Source organism: Eubalaena glacialis, chromosome 5, assembly GCF_028564815.1.
Source record: "Eubalaena glacialis isolate mEubGla1 chromosome 5, mEubGla1.1.hap2.+ XY, whole genome shotgun sequence".
Lineage (NCBI taxonomy): Eukaryota > Metazoa > Chordata > Mammalia > Artiodactyla > Balaenidae > Eubalaena > Eubalaena glacialis.
In genome coordinates this window covers 19,520,738-19,541,316 of record NC_083720.1, presented here as the reverse complement: position 1 = coordinate 19,541,316, position 20,579 = coordinate 19,520,738, and the positions used below count along the sequence as shown (strand labels likewise).

At 37.7% G+C, this 20,579-nt stretch overlaps 1 protein-coding gene across 2 annotated transcripts in view; it reads left to right on the top strand.

Annotated features, from left to right (window-relative positions):
• Positions 1-13,690: 13,690 nt before the first annotated feature.
• The window catches only part of ADAD1 (adenosine deaminase domain containing 1), a 45,466-nt gene continuing 38,577 nt past the window's right edge, over positions 13,691-20,579 (top strand). For both annotated transcript variants that reach the window (XM_061191112.1, XM_061191111.1), the window contains exons 1-3: positions 13,691-13,862; positions 14,615-14,803; positions 17,281-17,448. In XM_061191112.1, coding sequence (XP_061047095.1) covers positions 13,691-13,862; positions 14,615-14,803; positions 17,281-17,448 — 529 coding nt within the window. The remainder of the gene's footprint in view (positions 13,863-14,614; positions 14,804-17,280; positions 17,449-20,579) is intronic.

The window sequence follows — 20,579 nt, the reverse complement described above, 5'->3', positions numbered from 1 at the left end:
AAGTTGATTTTCTGTCAGTGAAAATTCTTAAACTTGGAGCAACAATAAAATGCTTCCTGAACAGAAAAAAAAAGAAAAAGATCTCAAAAGGTACAAAAAAGCATTCAAGAAAATTCAACATCCATTAACAATAAAAAAAAAATCTTCATCAAATTAGGAACAGAAGAGAATTTCCTAAGCTTAATAAAGGACATCTGTGAAAAACCTATAGCTAACAGCATAGTTAATGGTGAGAGAATGAATTCTTTCCCTTTAAAATCCAGAACCAAGCAATGTTTCACTGCTCCTATACAATATCATACTGGAAGTTCTAATCAGTGTTTTAAGGAAAAGTAGTCTTCACATAAATATGCCAAATTGTTTTTTGACAAAGGTGCAAAAGAAACTCAATAGACAAAAAATAGTTTTCTCAAATGGTGCTGGAATAACTAGATGTCCATAGGCATAAAAAACAAAAAAAAGAAGCTCAACATAATCCTAATACCTTATACAAAACATTAACTCCAAGTGGAAAAATATATCATACACCTAACTTAAAATTATAAAACTGTCTAGAAGTAAACATAGGGGAAATGTGTGACCTTGGGTTTGGCAATGAGTTTTTAGAGACAATATCAACAGCATGATCCATAAAAGAAAAAACTGACATAGGCATACCTCGTTTTACTGAGCTTTGCTTTATTGTGCTTCGCAGATACCGCATTTTTTTTTTTTTTACAAATTGAATGTTTGGCAAGCCTGTATTATCAGATGGTGGTTAGAATTTTTCACCAATTAAGTATTTTTAAATTAAGGTATGTGCATTGTTTTTTTAGACATAATGCTATTGCACACTTAATAGGCTTCAGTATAGTGTAAACATATCTTTCATATGCACTGGGAAACAAAAAAATTCGTGTAACTCGCTTTACTATGATACTCACTTTATTTCAGTGGTCTGGAACTGAACATACTATATCTCCAAGGTATGCCTGTAAATTGGACTTGATCAAAATTAAAAACTTCTGATCTACAAAGACACTTAAGAGAATAAATACTCAAGCCACAAACTGGGAGAACATATCTGCAAACCACACATCCAATGAAGGATCCGTATAAAGAATATACAAATACTCTTCAAACTTAATAAGAAAATTTCCAATTAGAAAATGGGCAAAAGACTTGAACAGACACTTAACTAAAGAATGGCAAAGATATATGAAAAGATACTCAACATCATTAGTCATTAGGGAAGTGTATATTAAAACCACAATTAGATACCACTACATACTTACTATAATGGCTAAAATAATAGTTAAAAAAACTAACAATACCGAATGCTGGTAAGAGTGCACAGCGATAGGAATTATTTATTGTTGGTGGGATTGTAAAAATGTTACAGTCACTCTGGAAAATTCTGGCAGTTTTTTCTAAATTTAAGTATTTTAAGTATACGTTTACTGCTATGGACCAAATGTTGGTGTCTCCCTAAAATTCATATCTTGACACCTAATTCCCAATGTGACGGTAACTGGAGGTGGGACCTCTGAGTGGTGATTAGATCATGAGCCCTTATGAATGGGATTAGTGCCCTTATGAAAGAGACTCCAGATTGCTCTCTTGTCCCTTCTGCCATGTGAGGACACAGCAAGAAGATGGCCATCTATGAACCAGGAAGCGGCATCTTTCATCAGACACGGAATCTGCCAGCAATCTGGACTTGCAACCCTCCAGAACTATGAGAAATATTTGTTATTTAATCCACCCAGTCTATGGTATTTTTGTTATAGCAGCCCAAACAGACTAGGACACTTACTGTATAACCCAGCAATCCTACTTAGGATAAGTAGCTGTATTCATAATTACCAAAAACTGGAAACAACCAAAATGTCCTTCAACAGGTGAACAGATAAACAGTGTTATATGCATACAATGGAATACTACTCTGCAACAAAAAGGAATAAGCTATTTATTCACCTAACAACTTGGCTGAATTTTAAATGTGTTTTTCTAAATGAAAGAAGCCAGATCTAAAAGGTTACATATTGTATGATACCATTTGTATGACGTTATAGAAAAGGAAAAAAAAATCTATACGGAAAACAGACCAGTGATTTCCAGGAGTAAAGGGAAGGAACAGGGGTGGGTCACATATGGAAATTTTAGGGTGATGGAACCATTCTGCATGGAACTGAGGTGGTCAATATATGACCCCATGTATTTGTCAAGACCCACAGAACTGTACTTGACGAAAGTAAGCTTAACTGTATGCAAGTTTAAAAGACCAACAGGGATGCCAGGATGAAGTGCAGACTGTGACAAATGAATATAACTGTGTTATAAAACCATGACATGACCTCACTGAAGGGGATGGAAAAACAACTGACCTAAGTAACTCTGGAAAACAGTGTTCTGACCAGATAATGTAAGACTAAAGAAAAAAAAAAGAACTAAGCACCGTGCTTTAGTTGGTAAATTTTTTTCTCATAGTGATACTGGCTAACAAATCTGCGACTACTTTACGTGCTCAGCAGATAAACTGTAGACACAGCCACATTTCTCATTGTCAGAATAAGAAGAGACACACAGGCGAGGGGGAAGGCTAGAATGAATGTTGTGGTGTTGGATTACAGACAAAGGTATAAACTCATCATTATGTATAGATACCAAAATACAAATATGTCTGCATATATGAGTTAGCATACATAAATATATTTACTAGTTCTGTTTTCTGTGCAAGCATAGAAGCAATGACACTTCTAAAGCAACAAGTACAACTAGTTCCAAGATCTTAGTTTCTCATTATCATTATCCAGTAAAAATAACCAGGGTTTCCTGGAGAAATGGCCAATTTTAGGTGTAGGGCGTGGAAAATAAAAGCACATCTTATAGTTCCAGAAAGTAAGGAAATACTTTCTTTAAAATGGGAACGTGTCAAAAGGGCACAGGAGGCAACAATGAAAGAGCTCCCAATGCTGGAATAATCTGAACGACAAATAATAACAGTAATGGATTATACCCAAATAATAAAATAAATATCAGTGACTCCACACTGGTATGTAAGGGAAGGGGACAAATGTTTCTTAAAAAGAATTCCAAACAACAAATGTAAGAGGAATGAAAGAAACAGAAAATCACCATTAGAACACCACAGTAGAAGTTATGGTTCAAGATGGTGAAGTAGGAAGATCCCGAACTCACCTCCTCCCACAGACACACCGAATATACAGCTACATATAAAACAATTTCCTCTGAAAGAAACCACAAAACTAGCTGAGAGACTCCTACGCAATGGGCGACCAAAAAACCCCACATCGGAACAGGTAGGAGAGGCTGAGACACAATCTTGCTGAAAACCCCATCCCTAGTGTGGTGACCCACAATCAGAAGAAAACTCACAACTCCAAGCTTCTGCCTGAGGAGCAAAGGGTCTGAACCCCACACCTGGCAACTTTTAAGACCTGCACCTGAGAGATGAGCCCCCAAAACATCTAGCAACACAGGACTTGCATCCACAAAACACACAAGGCTATAGTGAACTGAGAAACAGTTCTGCACTGAGAAATAGTTCTGAGGACATCCTGGGCCCAGCGCTGAGGAAGCTGACTGAAACACCCAGTCTTTCTGTAAAAGAGGTCTATTTGCCTATCTTAAAGCTTTGGTCTAAGGGGCAGGCATCTAATGTAACACACATCTAGGCCCCTACTGAAATATTCTCCAAAGATAACGGAGGCCACCTTTGTGCTCTCCCTCTGCATAACTCCAGGTCATGGTATCTCCTAGAAAGGAGTTAGTGCACATATCTGGTGCCCTAGTTTTTGTGCATATCACCCAAGTGTCACCCCTTGACTGCTGGCTCTGGTGGACAGAAAGGCTTATATTCGTTAAGTCCCACAGGACTGTAAAAAACAGAGTTCTTAACTGGCTATTCCCCCAGGGCATAGTGGAGAAGCAGCAGACTGACATGCCCAGTCTTTCTGTGAAAGAAGTTTATTAATTTATCTTCCTACCCGTGGCCTGAGGAGCAGGCTTCAACTTAAACAAGTATATAAGGGACCATTGAAAACCTCTCCAGAGACCAGAGAGGCTGGTGGGTGCCATCTTCATGCCTTCCCTCTGCCCCAAGTCAGGTCACCAGTGTCTCTCTGAGAAAGGAGCTTGTGCACTTGCCTGGCACCACAGCTTTTGTAGCTGCCACCCAGAGGACACAGCTCTTGATAGCCTGGCTCTGGTGGCTAGTAGGGGTTGGGTTCGTGGGTTAAATGGGATGGGGGCAAACAAAGAAAAGTTCTTAATTAGCTGTCACCCCAGAACTCAATGCAGAGGGAGCAAACAGCAAAGCCCATTGCTGAGTCTTCCCATGAAACAGAGAAGCCCACTGCTGAGCCTTCCCCTGAAAGTCTTCATACTTTAAAAGCTGCTGCCTGAGGGTCCAGCTTCCAATCAGTCTGCATCTAGGTAATGATTGAAATCCTCCCCTTTGGGACACTGAAATATTTTGGCAAATGCTCAACTACAGAGAGGCACTAAGAACAAAGTAGACTACTTAGCCACAAGAGTTTGAGATATCAATGGCATTTTTCACAGAACTAGAACAAATAATTCTAAAATTTGTATGGAAACACAAAAAAAACCTGAATAGCCAAAAAAAAATCTAAAGAAAGAAGAACAAAGCTGGAGGTATCACACTCCCTGATTTCAAATTATACTACAAAGATACAGTCATTAAAACAGTCTGGTATTGGCACATAAAGAGACACATAGATCAATGGAACGGACTAGAGAACCCAGAAATAAACCCACACTTATATGGGCAATTAATCTACCACAAAGGAGGCAAGAATATACAGTGGGGAAAAGACAGCTTTTTCAACAAATGGTCTTGAGAAAATTAGACAGCTACATGCCAAATAATCAAACTGGGCTACTCTCTCACACTATGCACAAAAATAAATTCAAAATGTATTAAATACTTATAAATATAAGATTAGATACCATAAAACTTCTAAAAGTAAACACACACAGTAAGCTCTTTGACATCAGCCTTAGTAATATTCTTTTGGATATGTCTCCTCAAGCAAGGGGACAAAAGCAATAATAAACGGGACTACATCAAACTAAAAAACTTTTGCAGAGCAAAGGAAACTATCAACAAAATGAAAGGCCACCTACTGAATGGGAGAAAGATATTTCCAAATGACACATTTGATAAGGGGTTAAGATCTAAAATATAAAAGAACTCATACAATGCAAGATCAAAAAAAACAACCCTATTAAAAATGGACAGAGGATCTGAACAGACGTTTTTCCAAAGAAGACATACAGATGGCCAAAAGGCAATTGAAAAGCTGTTCAACATCACTAATCATCAAAGAAATGCAAATCAAAACCACAATGAGATGCCACCTCACACTTGTCAGAATGACTATCATGAAAAAGACAACAAATAACAAATACTGGCAAGGATGTGGAAAAGGGAATCTTCATACACTGTTGGTGGGAATGTAAATTGGTGCAGTCACTATGAAAACAGTATGGAGATTCCTTAAAAAATCAAAAATAGAACTACCATATGATCCAGCAATTCCACTCTTGGGTATTTATCCAAGGAAAACAAAAACATCAATTAGAAAAAATATATGTTCATAGCAGCATTATTTACAATAGCTAAGATATGGAAGCCACCTAAGTACCCACCAAAGATGAATGGACAAAGATGTGGTACATATACATACACATATGTATATATACATACACACACACAGAGGAATATTACTCAGCCAGAAAAAAAGAATGAAAACTTGCCATATGCGACATGAATGGACCAAGAAGGTATTATGCTAAGTGAAATAAGTCACGTAGAGAGAGAAAATACTGTATTATTTCACTTATATGTAAAATATAAAAAAAAAACAAATGAATAAACATAACAGAAACAGAATATACCATCAGGCCACTCAAGATGGAGATTCTCTTGCTCTCTGTACATCCCTTGCTCAACCAGTACATGCTTTATCTACATGCTACTCAAATGACTAACCTTCTCTCTCATTCATAGAGCCTAATCAGTAACTGCCTACATGGTTGCCCCCAGCCTCAGACAGTGATTGTTCTAATCTTTAGATCAGAAAGGCTCCGCCCTCCTAGTTTATCAAAGGGGTTATGAGGGACGTGCCCCTTTGCTGGTTTCCCTGGTAACCAATAAGCCAACCTGACGTCAATTCCACCTACAACTAGTAACCTCCCTCTTCCCCTAGTAGCGATGACAGCTGCTGTGACCTGCCTGCTGTCTGCCATACATGGTGGAGTGCTGCTCCAGGAACTCCTTGCTTCAGATGTGTAAGATCTCCTATCCAATAAACCACCGATACCGCTATCGCTGTCTATGGGCTCTTTCTTCAGTCTTGAGGCTAGGCAATTACAAGGCTTGCAGGCCTGTGGAATGCAGCTCAACATAGTTACAGATATAGAGAACAAACAGGTGGTTGCCAGATGGGAGGGGGGCTGGAGGGGGGCTAGAGGGGGGCTGGAGGGGGTGGAAAAAAATAAATGAGGGCGATTAAGAGGTACAAACTTCCAGTTGTAAAATAAATGAGTCACAGGTACGAAATGTATAGTGTGGGGAATACAGTCTATAACTCTGTAGTATCTTTTTATGGTAACAGATCGTAACTAGATTTACTGTGGTGATTATTTTGAACTGTGTAGAAAGATCAAATCACTATGTTCTGTAACAGGAACTAACACAATGTTGTTGGTCAATTATACCTCAAAAACAAATAAACTCATAGAAAAGGAGACCAGACTCATAGTTACCAGAAGTAGGGATTAGGAGGAGGAGGAATTGGACGAAGGCAGTCAAAAGGTAGAAACCTCCAGTTAAAAGATAAATAAGTACTAGGGATGTAAAGTACAACATGATAAATATAATTAACACTGCTGTACGTTATGTATGAAAGTTGTAAAGAGAGTAAATTCTGAGTTCTCATCACAGGAAAACATTTTTTTCTCTTTCTTTAATTTTATATCTATATGAGATGATGGATGTTCAATAAACCTATAGTGATAATCATTTCATGACGTATATAAGTCAAATCATTATGCTGTACACCTTAAACTCATATAGTGCTGGATATCAGTTATATCTCAATAAAACTGTAAGAGGAAAAAAATACAATAGAAAGGATCAGTGAAACTAAGAGCTGGCTCTCTGAAAAGATAAACAAAATCGAAAAACCTTTAGCTAGAGTCAACAAGAAAAAAAGAGAAGACTCAAATAAATAAAATCATAAATGAAAGAGGAGACATTACAACTGATACTACAGAAATACAAATGATCCTAAAATACTACTATGAACAATTATACACCAACAAATTGAACCACCTAGGAGAAATAAATTCCTGGAAACACACAACCTACCAAGACTGAATCAGGAAGAAGTAGAAAATATGAACAGACCAATTACTGGTAAGGAGACTGAATCAATAATCAAAAACCTCCCAACAGACAAAAGTCCAGGACCAGACAGCTTCACTGGGGAATTCTACCAAACATTTAAAAAGAATTAATACCAATCCTTCTCAATCTCTTCCCAAAAATGCAAGAGGAAGGAATATCCTGAAACTCATTTTATGAGGCCAGCGCTACCCTGACACCAAAACCAGACAAGGACAGCACAAGAAAAGAAAAGAATAGGTCAATATTCCTGATCAGCACAGAAGTAAAAACCGTCAACAAAATATTAGCAAACTGAATTCAACAATACATTAAAAGAAGGATCATGCACCATGATCAGGTGGGATTTATTACAGGGATGCAAGGATGGTTCAACATCTGCAAATCAATCCATGTGATATATCAAGTTAACAAAAAGAAGAATAAATATAATTGTCTCAATATATGCAGAATTCAACATCCATTTATGATAAAAACTCTCAACAAATTGGGTATAGAGGGAACATACCTCAAGATAATAAAAGCCATTTATGACAAGCCCACAGGTAACATGATACTCAACGGTGAAAAGCTCAAAGGTTTTCCTCTAAGATGAAGAACAAGACAAGGACGCCCACTCTTACCACTTTTATTCAACATAGTATTGGAAGTCCTAGCTAGAGGCAAGAAAAATAAATGAAAGGCATCCAAATTGGAATGAAAGAATTAAAACTATCTCTATTTGCAAATGACATATTACAAATAGAAAACCCTGAAGACTTATACCTAATTTACAAATTCAGTAAAGTTGCAGGATACAAAATCAGCATACAAAAATCTGGTGCATTTTTATACACTAATAAAGAACTATCAGGGGCTTCCCTGGTGGCGCAGTGGTTAAGAATCTGCCTGCCAATGCAGAGGACACGGGTTCAAGCCCTGGTCCGGGAAGATCCCACATGCTGCAGAGCAACTAAGCCCATGCATCACAACTACTGAGCCTGTGCTCTAGAGCCCACGAGCCACAACTACTGAGCCTGCGTGCTGCAACTACTGAAGCCCACATGCCTAGAGCCCATGCTCCACAACAAGAGAAGCCACCACAATGAGAAGCCCGCACACTGCAACGAAGAGTAGCCCCCGCTTGCCGCAACTAGAGAAAAGCCTGTGCGCAGCAACAAAGACACAACACAGCCAAAAATAAAAATAAAATAAATAAATTTTAAAAAAAAGAACTATCAGAAAGGGAAATTAAGAAAACAATCCCATTTACAATTGCATCAAAAAAGAATAAAATACCTAGGAAGAAATTATCCAAGAAGCTGAAAAACTTGTACACTGAAAACTATAAGACGCTGATGAAAGAAACTGAAGATGACACAAATAAATGGAAAAACATTCCATTCTCATGGATTGGAAAAATTAATATTGTTTATATGTCCATACTACCCAAAGCAATCTACAGATTCAGTGCAATCCCTCTCAAATTTCCAATGGCATTTTTTCAAAGAAATAGAACAAACAATACTAAAATTTGTATGGAACAACAAAAGATCCCAAATACCCAAAGCAATCTTGAGAAAGAACAAAGCCAGAGGCATCATGCTTCTTGATTTCAAACTACACAATACACTACAGTAGTCAAAACAGTATGGTACTGGCACAAAACAGACACACAAATCAACAGAATAGAGCAGAGAGCCCACAAATAAACCCACGCATATATGATCAATTAATTTATGATAAAAAAAGCCAAGAATATACAATGGTTAGTCTCTCCAATAAAACTGGACAGCCACATGCAAAAAAATAAAGCTAGACCACTATCTCACACCATACACAAAAATAAACTCAAAAAGGATTAAAGACTTGAACATAAGACTGGAAACCATAAAACTCCTAGTAGAAAACATAGGTGGTAAGCTCCTTGACTTTGGTCTTGGTAATGATTTTTTGAATTTGACACCAAAAGCAAAGGCAACAAAAGCAAAAATAAACAAGTGAGACTATATTCAACTAAAAAGTTTCTGCACAGGAAAGGAAACCATTAACAAAATGAAAACGCAACCTATGGAAAGGGGAAAAAATTGCAAATTGTATATCTGATAAGGGGTTAATATCAAAATATATAAAGAGATCATAAAACTCAATATCAAAACCCCATACAATCTGATTTTTAAAATGGGAAGAAGATTTGAATACACATTTTCCCCAAAGAATGTATACAAATGGCCAACGGGTACATAAAAACATGCTCAACATCACTAATCATCAAGGAAATGCAAATCAAAACCACAATGAAATACTACTTCACATCTGATAACAGCTATTATTTAAAAGACAAGAAATAACAGGTGAATAGATGTAGAGAACAAACTTCAAGGGGGGATGCGGGGGGTTGGATGAATTGGGAGATTGGGATTAACATATATACACTAATATATATAAAATAGATAACTAATGAGAACCTGCTGTATAGCACAGGGAACTCCACTTCACTGTACAGTAGAAACTAACACAACATTGTAAGACAATACCCCAATAAAAAAAAAAAAAAAGAAAGAAAGAAATACCAGGTGAAGATGTGGAGAAAAAGGGAACTCCCATACACTGTTAATGGGAATGTAAATTCCTTCACTGGTAATGGAAAACAGTATACAGGTTCCACAAAAAATTAAACATAGAACTACCATATGATCCAGCATTTCCACCACTGGGTATTTATCTTAAGGAAATGAAAAAAGTACCTGGAAAAGATATCTGCACCCCCATGTTCACTGCAGCATTATTTACAATAGCCAAGACATGAAACAACCTAACTGTCCATCAATGGTGACATGGAGAAAGATGATATATATATATATATACACACACACACACACACACACATATGTATATATACACACAACTGAATATTATTCACCCAGAGAAAGAAAGAAATCTTGCCATTTGCAAAAACATGGATCGACCTTGAGGGCATTATGCTAAGGGAAATAAGACAGAGAAATACAGATACTGTATGATCTCACTTACATATAGAATTTTTAAAAAATGAAGTCATAGATTCAGAGTACAGATGGGTAGTTGCCAGAGGCAAGGGGTGGGGATGTCAAAGGTACAAACTTCCAGTTATAAGTCCTGGGGATGTTATGCACAATATTTGCTAAGATAGTAGATCTTAAAAGTTCTTAACACAAACAAAATATTTATAACTGTATGTGGTGATGTTAACTAGACTTGTTGTGGTGATCAACCTGCAATATACACATACACTAAATCATATTTTTTTTAATAAATTTATTTATTTTTGGCTGTGTTGGGCCTTCGTTGCAGTGCACAGGCTTCTCATTGCGGTGGCTTCTCTTGTTGCAGAGCACGGGTTCTAGGCGCACAGGCTTCAGTAGTTGTGGCTCACAGGCTCAGGAGTTCTGGCACGCGGGCTCTAGAGCACAGGCTCAGTAGTTGTGGCGCAAGGGCTTAGTTGCTCCGTGACATGTGGGATCTTCCCGGACCAGGGCTTGAACCCGTGTCCCCTGCATTGGCAGGCAGATTCTTAACCACTGTGTCACCAGGGAAGCCCTAAATCATATGTTTTACACCTGAAACTAATATAATGTTATGTGTCAATGATATTTTAATAAAAAAGAAGAAATTTAACTGAGAAAACTTATTTAAAAAAAAGAATACCACAGTAATAACTGCTTCAGGCAAAATGAAAATTAGTCAAACTCCAGGGTGAAACAGGATATTTGCATAGCCTCAAATTATCTCCCTCAAAATATTTATTAACATGGTGGTTTTAACATATGTCTACAAACTGTGATACTCCTCTCTCCAGGAGGTGTATCTCTATTTTCCTCCCCTCGTGTGTATGCTGGACTTCCTTCTAACAGAGTACAGAAAAGGGAAAATAGTAACTTCAGAGTGGAGAAACCTGACAGACACAACCTTAACGAAGTCGTCAAGGTTAACATCACCACTAATAGTTGCTGATATCATGTACTCCTTGATATGCCACAAGATGCACACTTCACCTCCATAGTAGTCTTACCAAATATCCTTAACTCTTGTTTAAGCATGAGAAAACATCAGGCAAATGTAAATTCAGGGCCATTCTACAAAATATCCAACTGGTACTCTTCAAAAGGATCAAAGTCATAAAAAACAAGGAAAGACTGAGAAACTACCATAAACCACAGAAGACAAAAGAGACATGACTGCTAAGTGCAATAGGGTATCCTGGGTTGAATCTGGACATTAATTAAAAACCTGGTGAAATCCGAATAAAGTATATAGTACAGTTAGTAGTTTTGTACCAATGTGAATTGCTTAGTTTTGATAAATGTACTATGCTATGTAAGATGTTAACACTAGGGGAAACTGGATGGAAGAGTATAGAGGAACTCTATCTTTACAAGTGTTCTGTAAATCTAAAATTATTTCAAAATAAAACATTACATACATATGCTTTATGTTTAAGAGTAATTTTTAACCATTCCTTTTACTTCTTTAGCTTCTATTTCCATTCCGTGTCCCTACTCAAATTGATCCTAATGTAATTATATATTTTTGTACTTAAAAGTTTTATTCACCATCCTTGGCACACTTCTTGGCAACATTTGAACTTTTTAATCTCCTGTAAGCGAAAGTTTCTAAATATTAAAGGAAAAATAACCTAGACTGAGTTATCATTACAGTTATCAACGAGCACTTGATCAAAACGTCATAATCAACACATTTTGATAACCACTAAAGAATATGCTGCTTTTATTGAAAATGCACTACTTAATGAGAGAAATGATGCTGTTTTTTCTCCCAATTAACCCATGTATTTGTGGATGGATATTACTTCTTGCTATAATGAGGTAGCACACCATCAATTGTTATTTTTTCTATTTTTTTTTAAAGTGATTTAACCCTTGAGAAGCCTTTCCCACGTAAAGAAATAGACGGGCATTTAAATTTTGTTATAACAATCTCACTCAATTCCATGAGTTACACGCCAAAACTCGTTTAGTAAAATACTAGTTAAAATATTTTAAACGGTCTCTCAGCAACACCTCCATCAGAGCCTCCTTCAATTTTCACAAGAGCAAAGAATTGAGGACAGGTACACTGGGTTTGCCATACCTGTTTTCAGGATTGTTCCTGGCTTGGCCCCATGTGAAGCTTCTGCAAGAGTCCAGGGTGGTTTTTTTCCTGTAAACAATAAAGACACCGTGAGGCCAAACCCTGTCCACACGGACCTTCTCAGAGTATAACTGGGGACAAAGCGAAGGGTTTCCTTGAAAAGTACCCACACACACAGGTAGCCCTAGGACTGCCTCCAAGGACCCTAGATAAGGAGGCCCCATTCCAGTGCTCTGTCAGGATGGAGTGGGTAGGGGGCAGGTGTGCGTAGAGGGCGTCGAGCAGGAGAGTGAAGGAGCCGAACTGCTCGACGTTACCGGCGTGCTCCAGCAGTCAAGGCGGCCAGGGGGCCTGGTTACCCACTTTCTCTCGGAGAGCTGGGCGCACATCCCGCGGCCTTAAACGTGCACGACGTTCCACGACGTTCCGCGGCGTCCCGACGCTTGGCGATGCAAGCCGTGGAGCGCGGCGGGCACGCGCAGGCGCAGGCGCGGGGGGCGGAAGCGCGGGCCTAGGAGACGGTTGGTGATTGGATGAGGCAGGGCGCGGGGGCGTCCGTCCCGGGCCTGCAGGGACGCCGCGAGGCCGCCTTTTGAAAGACGCAGCCCTGGCCGCCTGGTTGTCAGGCTGAGCGGTCTGAAGTGAGAGGTTGAGGCAGGGAGAAAGAAGCCACGGCATCGGCGGCGGCCGGCCGGCGAGCCCCCGGCCTGCGGCTCGGTCAGAGCTGCCCGCCGGAGGGGTCTGGCCAGCAGGGTTAGAAGGACAGTTTTGGTGGGTGGGAGTTGGGCTGGGATTTGGGAGGCCGCCAACGGGCGGGCCGCTGCGGGTCTCAAATGTATTCTTTTTGTTGTTGTTGTTTTCCCTGACACCCGAGGAAGGGCTTTTCACCACGGACCACCTCGTCCCTTCTTTCCTCCTTGTAGCAGTGCTTTGGGGAGGGATTTAGGAGAGACAGTTCTGTCACCCGTAAAACTGTAGGCACAGAGCAGTCGTGACATCATTTAGAGGTTTAGCGCTTGTCACGTGAGTGTGTGTAAAGGCCGCTTATGGGAATGTGGTTGGTTTTTATTTCAGAGTATTTTTAGTTTACGTAGTACTTTTTTTTTTTGTCTTCTGACAATTTTCTTACAATTTGTAGGTGAGAAAATGTCTGGCCACGATGACTGGTTTCAGAGTTCTCGGGTCCCTAGCTTTGCCCAGATGCTGAAAAAGAACTTGCCAGTTCAGCCATCAGCCCAGACGGTAACCACACCCACAGGGTGTTCCTCGGAAAGTTACAGCCTGTCGAACATGGCATCCAAGGTTACGCAAGTGACGGGTACAAACTCTTTTACATTTGTAATAACCCCTATGTTCTTTAAGATTCTGAGATGGCCAGTTAGTTTTGTTGAGCCCCCAGTTTAAATGTTTCCTGAATATATATCCATTTACCTGTGGCCATGTCCCAACTGAAACTTGGATTTGACTCCCAGCACAGTAGAAATCCTTCCCCTGGCTACTGACTTAATTGTTCTTTACCACTTGGGTGTACAACCACTTCCAGTGTGTCTTGCCTTTTTGAGGTGAGGCTGTGTCATCCCCTTCAGGAGAGAGGACTGGATTTATACTGGTTTCTATTCCACATATCACTTAGCAGAGTGTTAAGTGTAAAGCAGGGACAGACACACTAAAAATTTGATTGAATTCAACGTGAAAGGTAATATGAAATAGTGAATGGGAAGCAGAAACTAGGTTCTAGTCCCAAATCTGTCTTAATACATTTTAGGCCTTAGTGACATCATGGGTAAAACTGGATTAGAGAGCCTCTGAAGACCTTGACATCACTGAAATACTAGGATTCTTTGATATCACTTAATTATATGACAATGATAGCACTTTGCAAAATAGTACTCTAAAAGATATATACAATAACAGGTTACACTTCTTTAGTAGTAGAAACTCATTGTTAATGAAAAACACGTGACTAAATGTGTCTGGAACACCTTCCATTTTAGGAAAGGGTTTGGTGCTTTTGCTTCTCTTATTCTTTTTAATTTAACCAAGTTGACAAGCGTAAACATTTATTTTTAGGTAATTTTCCAGAACCATTGCTCTCCAAAGGGCTTTCATCTATTTCAAATTCTCTCCTTCCTCCGAAAAAAATATCTAAGGAATTTATAATGAAATACAAGCGTGGAGAGATAAATCCTGTATCAGCCTTGCATCAGTTTGCGCAAATGCAGCGGGTTCAGCTTGACCTTAAGGAAACAGTAACAGCAGGCAAGTACGAAGTCGTATCTGGTTGTTCCAGTGCTAGAAAATATTTTCCTATTGAAAACAGAGTATATAAGTGGTACAAAATTTGATTATCTTGTTTATTTGCCTAATGTCGGGGTTAGATAATTGCTAGTATGTCTTGACAAGGGTACTTAAGACATTTTTATGTTCATACTTCTTTAGCCTTTTGTTTTTTTAATTTTTATTTATTTATTATTTATGGCTGTGTTGGGTCTTCGTTTCTGTGCGAGGTCCTTCCCCAGTTGTGGCAAGCGGGGGCCACTCCTCATCGCGGTGCGCGGGCCTCTCACTGTCGCGGCCTCTCCCGTTGCGGAGCACAAGCTCCAGACGCGCAGGCTCAGTAGTTGTGGTGCACGGGCTTAGTTGCTCCGCGGCATGTGGGATCTTCCCAGACCAGGGCTCGAACCCGTGTCCCCTGCATTGGCAGGCAGACTCTCAACCACTGCGCCACCAGGGAAGCCCTTCTTTAGCCTTTTGAGCCTCTAAATTTACTCATACAAAAGTTCTAAAATCACTGAATTTTAATTTTTTGTGTATGGCTAGTTTAACGGAAATCTCATCAGCCTTGTAGATTATTTTCAAGTGTAAGTACTTCTTATAGCATAAATATACTTTTGTAGGGATGTTGAATATTTGGACTCTGATGATTTTATGAGTATTCTGTGATGATGATGCCTAACAAAAATTATAGTCAAATTTGGCTTCTGCAATTTATATTTCAGAACCTAATTTTTATAAAGTATAAGGGAAAATAGTAGTTACCTGATGGATTCTCTGTCTGCAGACTTGTCTGTGACTAAATTTCTCCATTCTCTCTTAAACTGTCCCCTGCCAGAAGAATCTGTTAGCAGATTGGGCCTGTGGAAGGCTACAGGAGTACAGATTAGTAAAACATAAAAAGAAGTTTCTGATTTCTTAACCTTACGACTAGTGATTAGGAAGATTAACAGGTGACAAAAATAGGGTCTTAATAATGAAGTGAAGTTTTCTTAGGTCCTATCACTGTAGGTTGGATAACTTCATGTGATCAATACTATGGACTGAATTTCTGTGTAATTAGTTAGCTTTCTGCCATTCTTCTCAAACTGCCCTTGGAAAATGTAAACTATTGGTCACAGTATGAAAAAAACTTACCAGGGCAGCTCTTCGTTGAACCAAGCAAAAACTCAAAAACACAATCCAGTGATTGTTAATGGTGTTCATTTTATGTGCATAGTACTAGCTGAATAATCAGATTCAGTAGATTTGGTAGAAAAACCAGAGTGTCAGTATCTTTTAACAAGCTCTTTAGTATGGATTTAGATGATGATCAAGTTTGAGAACTTGGGGTAGAAACAGGATGAAGCTTAAAGTCTCAGCACTCTGACGCAGAGTACTTATTAACAAATTTGACACATAATATCTCACAAATAAGAATCATCTGGGCCACTTGTTAAAAATATAAAATAGTCTCAGGTTTACTAAATTTGGATTGGAACCCAGGTGATCATGAAGGAAGGAATTTGGGAAACATAGATGGTCATAGATGTTAGGAGGAAAACAGTTTACCCTGATGCAGTCTGGAGTTGCTTCTAAAATCTTGATGTACATCTTAAAGAAAAACCCAGCAGTTAATGGAATATGTAAGAAAACAAGATAATACAATAATAATGAGGCTTATATGGAGTGACACTGTATGTAGCCATTTGTAACCGGAATGGAGACTTAAAAAGGCCTCCTATAGTCTGAATACCAAGTAAAACTTGAACCAGAAAAATCTTTGGCTTCTAAATTTAGAAGATGGTTCCACTTCATTTTTCATCAGGCAAATATGAAAACTAGGTAAATGTAACTGTGTAAAGGTAATTTTTCCGGTAATTTTGGATGACTGGACAGTTTAGTTCTTTAGCATATCTTTTTTTATTATTATTTACGGTTTGGTTTTCCTTGTAAATCCCCCACACACACCGTAAGGCTATGATGGGTTGGATTGCTTATTGTGACTCCCTGATAGAAACGTTAAGATTTCTTCAAAGGGATTCCTTCTGTTCCGGAGCTTATAAGAGTATCAGGGCACTCAGAGGGTAGGAGTTGTTCAACTTCATTGGTATTGAAGTTCGAAAGAAGAGACATGTTGCCAGAGGCTCCACATCTTCCCTCTCATTGGTCATTAGATAGATATTGGGATGCTTACCATTGCCAGGCATTATACAAGGCACTGTCACTCTGTGTGTGACATGTACTCTAAGCTGGCCCTATTCATGCTGAATCTGGAGCCAAACTGGCTGCTTGAAGGATTCCTCAGAACTAGTTCAGGGGCCCACTCCGCTTTACTTTTAACCTGTATTGGCTCTGCAGAATAACTGATAGGCTGAGATAGTTTTCTGCAGTTGTACTGGGATGTTTTCCTATGTCACAGACATCTTTTGCAAGATCATACTGTGAAGTATTACAACATTCATTCTGAGTTATTTTTCAAGGTAATGTTTTGGGACCATATTTTGCTTTTTGTGCTGTGGTGGATGGTATTCAATACAAGACTGGACTGGGACAAAATAAAAAGGAGTCTAGATCCAATGCAGCAAAATTAGCTCTTGATGAGCTTCTACAATTGACTGAAACTGAACCAAGAATTTCAGAAACATCAGGTAAATATTCTTGATTATAAAGTAGTGTTTATAAAGTGTATCATTTTCCAGAAAGAGTCACCTGAAAGATTTATGTTAATGAAGAGTTACTTGGCAACTACAAGATAGAAGTAGCAGGATTTGAATAATTTTCTTCCATTGCTGATTGCTGACTTATTTAATAGTAGTTAAAATGCTCTTGTATATTTCAACACCAAAGATGTAAACATGTTGCTGAACTGTTTGATAACTTGTCAGATTGTAGATGGGTTTGAGTCCTGAAACTTAGCTTTCTCTGTAATTTATTGGATTCTTATTATGAACTTAACACTGTGCACTTCATATGTAGAGGTCTTTAATGCAATTTTTGTGAAGTTTGCCTATGTTAAATTCGGTAATTGTAGGGTTACTTGAGAAAATAAGGGCCTAAGGTTGCATAGCAAATAGGTTGAGAGTGTAAAGTCCACAATTAGATTGCTCAGGGTTGAGTATAGACTCTGGACAAGACAAGTTGTTTGCCTCCTAAGCCTAAGTTTCATCATTTGAAAAATGGAGACAAGGATAGATACCTACTATGGCTGTCATTAGGATTCAGTAAATAATGGATGCAAAGCTTATAACCAGTGCCTGGTGAACAGTAACATAATCAAATGACAGTGGTTCTTATTAAATATTAATCGATTTGAGGAATATATATGTTAGCATAGTAACCAGTTTTTGTCAATATTCATTCATGTTAGATTACATTTTGGTTTAGCTATAAATGAGGCAACTTTAGTAAAGAAAAACATTTAAATTTGATTTAAACAGTGACAATAAATTCTAGTTAAATTCAAATCACCTTATGACTGGGCTTTTTTTGTTTGTTTATAACCTATTAATTTTAATATTTCTTTTTTAATACTTTCCTTAAAGTCAGTTTGTTCTTTCTTTAAGTTCAGTTCTTATTCCATATATTTTAATTTTTCTGTTGTTTAATTAAAACCATTATTAAGTTTTGATGTGTAGTCTTTCTCATTGTTTTCAAAATACTGATAGTTTGTCATAGTTTGGATTAAATAAGTACTGAGGAAAGTATTTTGTTAATTTTCATATTTCTGTTCACTATTTTTTAGATTTATTAATTAATTTTTTAGGGCTGGGTATGATAATTTTGGTGTCTTATCCATGCTGGCAGTTTATCAATGGAAATTCTTTATATGTGATTATTTTATAAGCTATCAACCCACCTAGATATGTCCCCAGCAATATTTTCCCCGTTTCTTTCCAACCGTCACATGCATTTGAATCAATAAATCTATGTTTTGAGGATGTGCTATGGTAAATACTAGGACTGTGATAACTTCCAGGGACTGTGGTAAATACTAGGAATCTAGAATCAAGTAAGACCCATTCTCTACCCTCAAGGAACTAAAAGACTTCGTTGAAATCAAGTTAAAATATATCTACAGAATTTCCCATGCATCTAATTTAATTATCAGAAAATGATATTTATAATTGGCTTCTCATGAAAAATGCATTTCCCCTAAGGGTTTTCAAAATGTTTATCTACAGCTAGCAAATCTTTTGCCCTGTGGGCCACAATTTTTAGTCTCTAAACATTTATCTTTTCCCTTTTTGTGAAAATTAAAGTAACATTTTCCCATCTCCACTGATGCCACTTTTATATTCACCATTGTTTTCTCAAAAAGTGCCAGTAGTGCCTTAATGATGACTAAGAGTTCTTTAATAAAAGGTTTTCTCTTGGCATAGAGCCTGGAAATAATTCAATTAGGTCATCTTTTCCCTTATAATGAACTACGTTTTCTTTAAAATGTTTGTCCTAGACAACTGAGAGCTTAACTATTTATTTTTCTTGTGAAGGGATATGGAAGATAAGTATTGAGTATTTATTTCTTTTCTTTGCTGTTAATGTTATACTTGTTTTTCTAGTCTCCTTCTCCCTATTTATAATGTAAAATTTTAAAAACTTATTTTTAATTTTTTCAAAATTCTGAACTCATCAGAATTACTTTTCATGTATATCTTCTTTCATATATTGTACATGGTGTTTTTGAGAGTATATTCTTAGTTTTTTGTTAACCATATAAATACTTTTTTGCTCTCTCTTCAAGAACAGTATGATTAATGATATTATGTTAGGTTTTGAAAATCTAACACTTTTTGACACAGTGATTTAAGAATCTGGCTCTGTGTTTATTTTAGTTCAATACCCCTTAAAAAATCATTTAATAATGTGGTAAAAGTAATGTAAACTTTTTGTAATGCATGTATTTAAAACATAAAAATTACCAAGTTAACCATTTTAAGTGTACAGTTCAGTAGTGTTAAGTACCTTCACTTTTTTGTGCATCCAATATCCATAACTATTCATCTTGCAAAACTGAAATTCTATACTCATTAAACAGTTACTCCCATTCCCCCCTCCACCAAGCCCATGGCAATTACCATTCTACTTTCTGTCTATATGAATTTGACTACTCTAGGTACCTCATTTAAGTAGAATCATACAGTATGTGTTTCTTTTGTGACTGGATTATTTCACTTAGCCAGTTTATCCATGTTGTGGCATGCGTCAGAATTTCCTTCCTTTTTAAGGCTGAATAATAATTCTATTGTATGTGTATACCACATATTGTTTATCCATTCATCTGTTGATGGACATTTGGGTTGCTTCTCCTTTTGACTATTGTAAATAATGCTGCTATGAACATGGGTGTACAAATATCTCTTTGACACCCTGCTTTCAATTGTTTGGGTTTTATACCCAGCAGTGGAATTGCTGGGTCATATGGTAATTTTGTATTTAATTTTTTTGAAGAACTGCCATATTGTTTACCATAATGGCTGCACCATTTTACATTCCACCCGCAGTGCACAAGGGTTCCAATTTTTCCACATCCTTGTCAACACTTGCTATTCATTTTTTTTGATAGTAGCCATCCTAATGGGTGTGATATCATGTCTCATTGTGATTTTGATTTGCTTTCCCTAATTATTAGTGATGTTGAGCATTTCTTTCATGTGCTTATTGCCCACTTGTATATCTTCTTTAGAGAAATGTCATACTCGTGTCCTTTGCCCATTTTTGAATTGGGTTGTTTGGTTTTCTTTTGAGTTTTAGGAGTCTTCTGTATATTCCGGATAACAAT